This window comes from Saccoglossus kowalevskii, chromosome 21 (genome assembly GCF_978046115.1).
Source record: "Saccoglossus kowalevskii chromosome 21, keSacKowa6.1, whole genome shotgun sequence".
Taxonomy (NCBI): Eukaryota; Metazoa; Hemichordata; class Enteropneusta; family Harrimaniidae; genus Saccoglossus; species Saccoglossus kowalevskii.
The window spans coordinates 25804449-25816862 of NC_140661.1; the positions used below are offsets into that span (position 1 = coordinate 25804449).

Here is a 12414-nt window from a genome sequence, read left to right on the forward strand (position 1 = left end):
GAAAGTAATAAAAATAATCACAGCTTTACTCCACCCACCCCACTATGAAGTAAAAGGCTGTTTATAAGGCCATGTATGATGGTTTCATTTTTCTTATATATATATATATATATATATGTGTGGCATAACACAATTGCGCAAGTGCAAACGAGGTCCTTCCATTTCATAATTCATTTTATATAAAATTGCATGCTGTACTATAGAAACATAAGAATTTGGAATTATATCAATCAAATCATTAATTGTTGATATCATTAGACCAGAATATCTCGATGACAGAATCAAACTTAGATAAATGACATTGCTTAAGCTACATACGTTTCGTTTCGTCACTACTACTGGATGGATTTTGTTGGAAATATACAAATCACATAAATATGTATTGCTAAACAAATCTCCGGAATTGTGTCAAACTAAGGAAACCGTTACACATGTTTACTTTTACATATATTTCATCTTTGTTACATATAATTCCATATTTTGTTGAAATATTAACTATGTTTTTGAAACCTAGCTTTATGTTTCATATACGATTCGTTAAATAAAAACATGGTTCCCTCTGCATTCATACAATTTATTTTAAATATTATTACTTGCATTCAACGCATGTATTATCAAGTTGTAGTTCACGTTATTTTTATTTGGAATGATAAGATTAGTTGTTACATGAATAAAAGTAATATAAGTACAAGGACCAAAAAGAGACAAAATAATTTTACATCACTTAGATGACCATCAAAAAAATTGATACTTTCTAGAAGACTAACAAAAATGTCAATAATTCCAACTATGCGTTTTTGTAAAGACAATTTTGCATTTCAATGTATTTTAATTAAAAATATGGTAAACACTGTTTATAACTGCAATAATATTTATATATCGTTCGTTCGCTGAGGCAATTTTTCTAGCACAATCATGATATGATAGAATTTTTAGGACATGACGTATCATTTGTAAGATTACATTTGCTGTTGGGGAAGTTGAGATGCTGTCAATCATTGCAGATCCAATAATACGGTTGGCAAATCAGAATAAAATACATACACCCATAGCGATTACCATTTAACGTTATACCAAAATTACGAGTCATGGCCAGCTAATTCTGAGAATAAACATGATATTGCTCCTTAGATTGTTAGCATGTTAGATGATACACTTATGTGCCACATCATCAATGATGCATTCAGTCAAAATACTTTAAAATGTTGTCAAAGTTCTTCATACTTTAACTACATAACGTACTAACTTACTGGATATTCGACTATATCATATGCACCATTGATCGCTCCCTATACAACAACACAAAGAAAATCGCAGTTAATTAGCCACAATTCTACTACAATATGTCGGTTTGATAATAATAAAGATGTCAAGAAATTGAGGCAATGAATACACGCCTCATTAAATGATGTGGATTGTGTGGCATGCCGTATAATTCCATTATTGAGTGTGATCCTTGGATGAAGGTAGATATTGCAAAATGTCACTTACAGCGAATCTTATCGGAGGTATGAAATAGTTAATAAATTATCCAAGTTAATTAAACTGTTCAACACAAGGCGTAATAGTTTACCTGCACTTCCACGTCATCGTACATTTCAGTTGGCGCCGATGCAGCTTCTGATCCCTAGCAAAAAAAGTTATTATTCTTTGATAAGCCCAAATGTTGCTTACAGTATCAGGATTAATAATGCTTAATGGGTCATATATGTTCCACATTAAACTATTTAACACAATGCTAAGTAGCATACCTGCACTTCTACGTCATCATATAATTCAGTAGGTGCTGAGGCCGTTCGTGATCCCTAGACGGTCAAAAACAAACACAAAATTTTGCTTAGTTTATCAGTCCATGACCAGCTCCAAATCTATTTACGATCGCTGTATACAACTGACATGACAAGCAAAAACAATGATAGCCTACACGATTGTGCATATGGCTATATTGATTACAACCAGTCTGCTATACGACAGTCCTGTGTTGAGGCAAATTTAATACTGTAATAAAATTATAATTCGGGACCTCATTCTATCCCTTGGATTGACAAATTCGCCACATAAAAATTCTGTCAGAATATTTACTTCAGCATAAATCGATACAATTGTCTTGTTTAAACGCATTCTGTTTAGGGCCAAAAACAATCAAAGCAGAAACAAGTTCCTGAGTATTCTGCATAGGAAGGAAATTCGATCTGTCTACAAATTTCCATACCAATTTCTACCACACAATTATTGAATCACAAACCATACTGGGTAATGAGTTTTCGTGGTTCCTTCTAACTAAACGGTTTTATCACATAGCTGTCCTGCACTTCCACAGTATTTCGAATTTCTTTCACTAATCACAAGCATTCATTACTGATGAAGAACATCCACTGTCGACAAATCTAACAAATACAATATTTTAGAACTTACCATTGACAATTTTTCAAGCGTTGACACAAGGTCACTGAAATTCGGTCTTTCAACCGGCTTTAGATTCCAGCACATCGTCATTATGTCGTACCTATTCATATTATGATTTATATATTAAAATATGTGCCTATATCATACAACTCAAATAATAAAATAAAAAGTTCATCGCAATTTGTGATCCAATTATAACCTTTCTATAAGCTTCATTTTCTTAAACAATATAACAAACAACTCATTACAATCATTGTGATCGAAATACAACCTTTCCATTAATCGTGTTCTCTAGTGAAGACGCTCTGTGGTGAAGCTAATGACACGAGGGGCGCCATAAAAGCAAGCATGGAGTTTTGCGGTATTCAAAGCAGCCACATAAAAATGTGACTTTTCGCAATTTAGAATTACAATACGAAAATTTGTCAGACAAGGTGTATTTAATCGGCCACTATTCTTTGGCCGATTATATTTAACGTGTGAGCCCTCTTTGGCAATTCAACATCCCGCCATTTTACATTCATTGCATATGCGGAAGCAACTATAATAGTGCACATGTTTTATAATTGTATCAATGTAAATACCAGACCCCTCGGTTTAATATCTCACGAAGGTATATGCTTACATAGAGTTTGTGAACTGTGCGATTCGAATGATGAAAGATATGACTGTATGCTTATTTTAAAAACGGGTTATCATTAACCCGATACTTACACCTCTGCTGGACAGTTTTGGGGTTCTTGCAGGACATGGCCAAGTTGTAAATTGTGTTTAATTCGTTCAGTTCCTCCCTGAGCTTCATAAGGTGTATCACCTGTAATTGTAATAAATATTCATGCTTTACATATGATGTATTAATTTGCGGGGAACTAATCACATAATTATGTGATATACATTCAGTCATCAACAAATATCATCAATCATACCGGGAAACATCTTACCATTTGTCATTATTTCCCACAGAACAACACCATATGACCATACGTCACTTTTTGTAGTATACACAGGTTTGTTAGATGTTAAACATTCATAGGCTGTCCAGGCGATTGGGACTTTAGTCTGTAAACAAATGTTTACCCTATTATGTCAATTGTATATTCAATTGATACAAATTCCAGGAAGAAATCATCGATGTAAACCGCAGATATTCTAATTTGCCGTACATAATAAATAAATATTACTGATATAATATAGCAGCATGTAGTTAAATAAATAAAAGATACGATTCAGTTATATTGCTTGTGTTTTTCTTTCAAAGCTACTTACTTTAAAAAATACTAATCTTTTGTCTCACCTCTGATAACTTTACATAAATCTGCCCGATCCGAGACAGTCCAAAGTCTGTTATCTTGCACGTCTTATCATCTCCTAGAAGAATGTTTCGTGCTGCAAGGTCACGATGTATAATCTAAAAGCAACTTAAGAATTAACTTCATGAACAAACAATAAAGATTGATTTATTATAAGTAAATATATATGGTCGTTCTTTTCAGTGGGTGAGTTCAATGATACGCGAGAAGTTTGCGAAGCTGACTCACCTCTTTTGAAGACAAGAATGACATGCCACTGGCAATTTCGCGTGCAAATCTTAATTTTTCTTGCTCTGTTATACCCTCGGTCGCTCGAAGGTATTTATGAAGGTCTCCACGCGGTGCGTATTCAAATAAAAGGTAGTAGGGATCTAAATATGATTTGAAAATATATTTAATAAAAGCCTTTATTGAGAGAATCATCAGTACTTATTGACAGATCAAATCAATTAGGATAAACAAATGCATTTAATGTTATTGCAGTATTGTAAGCATATGTAAAGTAAATATGATTATTTACCTTCCTCCAAGCAGTATCCAAGAAATGCAACTATATTGTCATGGTGACCAGTTTTGCGCAATACGTCCAGTTCCTTTTTGAAATTCAGTTTTTCTTCTCGAGAACCTGTTAATAACAGAAATTGAAAAGTTGACAGTTGATATTATTTGGTAATACATGAAATATGAAAAAAGTTGTTTCGATTGTGTCACTGTTGAGCACTGGACTGTGCTTTGGATGAATAGTTCTGTAGCGAACAAAAAAAGAACGTACTAAAACGTATCAAGGTGTGTATATTTTACTATCGTCTCATTGCAGATATTCAGTCATTAACTACTCAACAATGAAAGGACTTGTAATTGTAATTATCCCACACAAATAAGTTTAATGTAGATGTCTTATGATTTGCAAAAAAATGTTGCGTTTGGTTCTTATGGAATCATTATTGTACAATTTACTGTTCTCCAACTCATTCGCCTTCCTCAAATAGCAGATGTACATTTGTATGATTTTGTACTACGATTAGAAGGCAATCACAGTTCTCCGGACGAACGTATTAAACATATGTGAATAAATTAGGTGACCTCATTTTAGGTTTTGATATATCCCACTAGTTGTCAGATATTTTAATTATCATTGTTCTTGAAAACCGACCTCCGCATTCAGACAATTTTTATTTTTATGACAAACCTACCCTCTAAATGAAAAGCAAGGGTACATGATTACGGTAACACTCCTTGCTGGATCAGTTCATCTGTTAAATTAAGTTCTATCTCGCGTGATATCGTTCACTCTCTTTCATTTCAAACGATCGCTTACTAAAAATTCAACCAATCGAACATCTAGGTTAATTTTGTTAATGCAATTGCAAGGCCAATTACGTAACTGAAGTTCTGAGGTACTATTTACATATTCTGTATACATTTGCTGTGTCAAAATATCTTATTCGAGTGGATCCTTTGAATTGAATTTAGAGTGTGTTCACTGTGATTATAATCTCTAAGCCCAGACTTGTATTCCCTTGTTTCGCGAACCCGCCGAATGAACAGGAGCGCTAGCCAAAAATGAAATAAAAATTAAATTTTATTTCAGCGTAATTTCTCGCGCCCGCCGACTTGTTAGCGCAAAAAAGTGCTTAAAAAATATAAATTTTTTCATCGTCCGCCGCATACCAAAACCAAGTTGCATTTTCGTGGGAGTATCATGATCAAAGTACCGAAGTCTCGCGCAGATGAGAAACAAGGTTATACATGGAATAAAATGTTATTTCATTTCTTCTCTCCGATCAATGATCTCACTTACAATTTTTTGAGAATCACACAAATCTATTGGAAAAAAAGAATATATTTTTTTTCCGCCCTCCTCAAAAAATTTGCCTTATAAAAACTCGAGAAACAAGGAATAAAAAATCTCTGGCCTAACCGTATTGTGCCTTGATCGACTTGATTGCAACTATCGCATCATGTTGATCACCATGGAATGAGATATTGGATATCTTCGCCTTCTTCACAACACCAAAGTGTCCTTCACCTAGCTCATTAAGCAGTTTAATATCTTCTCTCCTAATCTCGGCGGCTTCTGGGAATAACTCTTGTACGGTAACAGGTTCCTTTGAAAAAAATAATCATAATATATGACGTCAGGTTCAGGAGTATGTATTTGTTCTACATAATCTGAGAATGTATGTATTCCGTAAACATAATCTATGAATATATCTATTTGATTTACCTAATTCATAAATATGTAGATGGTTTATAATTATATAGATGTATTTTACATAAGTTGTGAATGTATGCATGATATTTACATAATCGTAATCTATGAATACATATACTTGGTTTACATAATCTCTAAATTTATATATATATATGGGATTATGTAATCTCTAAATCTTTGTATATGGTTTATGTAATCTCTAAATATATGTATATGGTTTATGTAATTTCTAAATCTATGTAAATGGCGTATGTAATCTCTAAATCTATATATATGGGATTACGTAATCTCTAAATTTTTGTATTTGGTTTATGTAATCTCTAAATCTATGTATATGGCGTATGTAATCTCTAAATCTATATATATGGGATTACGTATTCTCTAAATCTATGTATATGGGATTACGTATTCTCTAAATCTATATATATGGGATTACGTATTCTCTAAATCTATGTATATGGTTTATGTAATCTCTAAATCTATGTATATGGTTTATGTAATCTTTAAATCCATGTATATGGTTTATGTAATCTCTAAATCTATATATATGGTTTATGTAATCTCTAAATCTATATATATGGTTTATGTAATCTCTAAATCTATATATATGGGATTACGTAATCTCTAAATCTTTGTATTTGGTTTATGTAATTTCTAAATCCATGTATATGGCGTATGTAATCTCTAAATCTATATATATGGGATTACGTAATCTCTAAATCTATGTATTTGGTTTATGTAATCTCTAAATCTACGTATATGGTTTATGTAATCTCTAAATCTATATATATGCTTTATGTAATTTCTAAATCTATGATATAGATTACATGTATCAATATATAATGTGCATTACCAAATAGTCCTGGTTTGTGAAATACGCATTAGGGACTGACGGAGAACGCCTATTCATTTTATCAGGTGATCTTCTAGTTTCTTTTATGTACAGCCATAATAGTACCAGTATCCCCGCGATTAGTAACACTATCATTATAATAGTAACGATTAGACCAATGATCAAACCACTGTTGTCGTCTCTCATTGATGGACTGCCCCACCGATCTTCCGTCCCAACAATCACATCATCGGTCTCAATTCGCCATGATTCCAACATGTCTTCACTGTCTTTCATTTTCCTAGTAATAATGAAATAAGGATTTACATTGAGATAATGGATAAACAGACTATATTATTATTTAAAATACATTTATTTAAATGATATCCCTTATGTTATTCTTTCTTTACTTCTTTTTCTTATATTTTGTTGAATTACTTTTATATTGGCTATCTATATCATAAACATTTTAGTAGCTACGTGATTTTCTTGTACATTTACAATATTGATTTGAAATTTGGTATTTAGCATTTATGTATAAAAAGTATTAGTTTGCAAAAAACTTTATGATTGGTCTCGGGTTAGATTTATATAAACAAGTAATAGTTACGTTAGTAATAGCTACTAGTCACGTGATTTGGCCGCCATTTTTGAATTTCATAACAAATGGCAAAGCAATAGTTCTTCATGAGTGCTTTAACCGAATCGATTTGAAATTAAGCACATTGTAATAGTATTGCAAAAGCATATTACGTAACGCTCCCGTGTACAGAATATATGCAATCATTGTTGTTGTTTTTTTAAAAAAAATCCAACAGTCATTAAAAAAGCAGATGTTCAGAACCACTATATAGCAAATGAGATCAAAACCCGTTCAGAAGATTTTGAAATTTTGCTCACACAGGCTGAAATTATACAATATCCAAAACTAATCATGTGCACATAACCCCAATGAACCTATTTACTAAATTTGATCAAAATCCGCTAATAAGTTTTAAAGGATTTGCTTATACAACCTGGAATCAGATAATATGCAAATTAGCTATTTAATATGCAAGGACAAGTATCCAAAGTAACTTTGTCTGCGCATTATCTCAAAGTACATATGTATAAAATGTTCTGAATCTGCGGTTTTGCCTACAGAAACGGGCACACGTGACACACTGACACATGGGAGCCAATGAAATAATTTTGAACAGTGAAGTGGTTTGGCCACCATCTTAAATTCTCAGCAAACAATACAAATTGCTTTAACCAATCGATGCATAATTGCTCGTGTAATTTTTATGATCAAAGATTCTTACCAGAAATATATTACATTCGAGTGGTTTGATCGCTATCTTAGTTTAAGCATAAAAAATACTTCTCATTGCCCCTTTTTTCTTTCGGCAGTTCGTGACCACTGGTGAATGTCATATCGTAGACCTTGTTGTGCTTATTGACCCTGATTTGACATGATCCACCAAACTTTCAAAATTGTGATTGGTAATCTGTTTCGGCAGCCATATTGGATTGAGGTTAAATCGGAATTTATGAACCCTTCCTACGGAATAGGCATTCTGATATTTTTGTCGCTATTTCACAAATAATATTATTAATATATTGAACATAAAACTGTTGATTATCCACCTGACTTGATGTTATCCGATATGAATTAAGGCTTCATTGGATCAGCGATTTGACATATCTTGACATAAATAAATATTTTGTTTATATCTGGATTGTAAATTTGTTGCTGTAAATTGTTTTATTTCATTTTGATATTCTCTTTCAAGTACGTGTGAGATTTCCTTTAAATACTTTTTTTTCAATATCTTTCTCTGTAAATGTAACTAACAAAACAAAGTTATACTTATAGCTACCGTATTTTGTGTTTTTCAATGTTATCAGAAACATAATTTGATAATAGAAGTTACTGTGTTGCGACCCTATTTCCTGCCGCAAGAACTACTCACGCTGTCAATGTGCTTGCGGGTACAATTTCCTTCGTTTGTGGATAAACGCATGAGAACCAAATGTCGGTACTGTAGAAAAATAAAAATAATAATTACAAACAAATCACATTTTGTATGCAGAGTTAAGAAACAAACATTTATAAAATTACATATTTTCGACTTAGATATTATTTAACCTACACATCTGCATTTCGACCACTGTCGTCTTGACTGCTTGGCCAAATACGTAAAACGTTACATTCTAGGAGTAATGCATCGCTGATGTCCCTGCAATGTAAAATATAGTTTAGAGAAGATGATTATTAATTTTGCATGAGTGTATTGAGTTAATTTGAGTAATATCAAGCTTCACTTCGCGTTATATAATATTGGAGACGTTCCTTAACAGTCATCAAATGATTTGCAACTTCTTTTATATATAACAATATATCACATCCCACGAAATCAATTTACATAAATGCGATATTGAGAAGTTTTCACACATTTTCAATTATAGTAGTATAAAAGTATATATCACCATTTTTTTGATCAGGTGCATTCAAGAAATCTAATCTAACAAATAAGGAATAAGCAAGTTTATGTATACATGTAGTTATTTGTAATTACACTTACTGTGATAACTGCTCGGCATTTGATTGAACGTAACTTACTGATAAGGAAGATGTCATCAAAACAATATTGTCGAACCCAGTAAGGTATATCTAATTTCAGAGAAACATACGAGTAAACAGTTTTATAATAAGTAATATGTTAGGTATTAAATGACATTGCGTTGTTTGTGTGTTTTTACATTGTTGCTAATTTCATTAACAAATCATAAATATTAGCTTATGCCATTCATAAACATATACACTTGATTAAAAGTAATTTGTGACTTCTTTCATCATTTGTAATATTAAGCTCTTGACTTTTTTTCAATGTAGGACACTTTCAGGAAAATATGTGTTTGCAATGTGTATTCTCTAATTACGATTTTGATAAGACATTTATAGTTCCATGTTTCTACCTTAACTTCACTTGTTGATGACAATCCTGTACCAAAGTTATCAGTAGCCTTGACGTAGCAATTATACGTTTCACTTGTACTTTCTGGCAATATATTTGATGTGAATATCTTTCCTGTAGTTTGTTCAATTGTATATAAACCAGAATTGTCTTCTAAATCATAATGTATGGCGCTGTTATTCCCAGAATCAGCATCTGAAGCCTGAGTGATAAAATATAATCCGGTATTCATAGGAATCGATTTGTCCATTATTATAGAAATATTGACCCAGGCCAAGGTTGAAAGACTTGTTGACCCGAAGAGAGCATAATTGATCGAGGCGAAGCCTTCTCTTTCAACATTTATACCGAATAAAACAAACATTTTGTAAAAAGTTGTATCGCAACATTTCTCCTGTACACATCTCAATTAAAACATCCTGAATGTTCTCCATTCACAAGTAGCTGTTTCATCACACTTCCAATGGTTCGTACGCATTCATCTTCTATAATCGTATCCCTTCCTAAATTACTGTCACATTTATGTTTTTGGAAGTATCAACTTGAAGTATCGACTGTCTCACATTTCAGAAGACAGAATTTGTTACACATGACGCGCGCGCACACAAACAGCACACTTTACTAGGGAGTCAATCGAACCCTGTTCAGACCTAATGTAACAACTCTTTTCCGGTTGAGTGAACAATTCAATGAAACACACATGTATATACGTTGCACAACAAGTAAAACAATTACTTGGTGAAATAAATTGAAGCACTAAACTCAGGTATACGGCGTCAGAAATCCCGGAAAGCTGTGCGAAATTCAAATATACGGTGAGGCGACTACGGTCGAACGACCAATATAGTTGTTTTGATCGATGATTATCGCCTGGTTGTTTAAATCGACATAACTTGGCCCAAGTAATACAAGATTGCTTGGTGGGACGAACACTTAAAGTTGTTCAACCTGTTCATAAATTACACATGATTCCTCTAAAAAACGTTGCCGAACCTCAACGACGAATCATCGTTACGTCTGTGCAAGAGCAGAAGGCGAATATATTATACGTCTTTGACCGCTGTGTCAATATATTGGCCGCCAAATGCGCGAATCTGATTGACTGTTAGAACTATGAGGTATGATAATAAAAAATAATCATAGTTGTGACAAACCTTGACACTTATCACTCGCGACCCAGATGGCACAGCATGATACATGGCTATAGTGTACATTGATGATTCAAAATATGGATTATTATCATTGACGTCGCCTACAGTTATCAAAACATTCAACTCATTTGATGGAAATTCTGAATCTGCAATGATACATATTACTTGAAAACAGTTATTTGTATAAAACTCAACATGAAATCAAACAGATCAATGATTTATGTGTTACCCAGGACACAGATGTCATAGAGAAATATACGTGGCTTACATATATATTACTATTTGACTTACTCTTACTAAATATGCAAAAAAAGGGGTAATCTATATTTGTGTAAAAATATAATGTATTCCATTATATATATCACTTGTTATTATATTATTTCACAACAGAAAATATCACAATAATTTACTAACCCGATTCATATAACTGTCCTTGTGATACTGTTTGTAAGGATGCAGTAACCACGAGATTATATTGTTCAATATCTTCTCTATCGAGTACGTGATTATTGCATATAACCCCAGTCTTCGGATCAATTATGAAATGTCCTGCAATTATAACAAGTTGGATTTAAAGTGTTCTCTGTACTAATTTGAAATACAATATGTTATTCCACACTGATATAATAGAGATGTAAAAATCACATCACAACAAGTTAATTTTAGTTGAGGTTACAGTAAATATTTCATTTTAAACATTGGTACCTTTTTCATTGCCGTCAGTTATGCTATACACAATTGATTCATTTTCCATTCCGTATACAGCCTGGGGAATGCCTTCACACCAAGACTTCGGTGGATCTCCTTCGACCGGAGAGGTTGGCATGCTAGTCATGAAGATACATATAATTTACAAGAATGACACGTATAAATTTATCGTCAAAGCTAAAATTTCGTGTTTAAAGTATGCGTTGTAGTTCATGTGTACAGGGCGTATTGCACAATATGTGGAATTAATTGTCTTGAATACAATATGAATAATTACGTACATGTATTCTGTAACATTGAATACAGGCTGGTCCCAGACATTCACTGTAACAATGCTACTGTTCTGTTTGCTTGGGCAACAATCATCGGAAATGACCACTAAAAACTAGAGATAACAATTCTTTGATATTAGTGTCTTTAAGAATTGTCTACCATTGCGTGTATTAACAGCATAATCTAGGTGTTGACTTTAATTTGGGCATTCAATTAATATGGTCTAGCTTTTAGCATTTGTCATGTATGTTCTAAGTTAGAATGGCGAAATGTACGGCTGGACGAGTTGGTGAAGTCCCCACTAAAACGGGGATAACCAACCAATTTTGTCACCGATCAGATCAATCATGCCATGGCTATACCTAGGAATTAATTAATACGTTCAAAACAAACTAAGACGCGCATTCCATTTGTCACTACATTCAATCCTAGGAACTCTAATGATAAAAGGCACATAAATAACTCATATTTTAATATTCCCCCTAAATCATCAACTAGTGCCATTGTCGAACCGCCATCTTCGTTTTGACTCTGGTACATTCTCTTATCACCACTTGTC

The 12414-nt window shown here is 32.9% G+C and overlaps 1 protein-coding gene across 1 annotated transcript; it reads right to left on the reverse strand.

The window, feature by feature from the left end:
• Window positions 1-1241: 1241 nt before the first annotated feature.
• LOC144343721 (uncharacterized) lies at window positions 1242-11700 on the reverse strand. The gene is made up of 18 exons (XM_085495106.1): window positions 11580-11700; window positions 11289-11423; window positions 10878-11020; window positions 9725-9925; window positions 9331-9419; window positions 8899-8985; window positions 8719-8787; window positions 6785-7064; window positions 5638-5824; window positions 4237-4341; window positions 3945-4087; window positions 3701-3814; window positions 3348-3465; window positions 3121-3220; window positions 2416-2506; window positions 1752-1805; window positions 1574-1627; window positions 1242-1289 (listed from the first exon to the last, which is right to left on the reverse strand). Exons 1-18 carry the CDS (start codon window positions 11698-11700, stop codon window positions 1242-1244), a joined length of 2139 nt encoding a protein of 712 aa, XP_085351232.1.
• Between the last annotated feature and the right edge of the window lie 714 nt (window positions 11701-12414).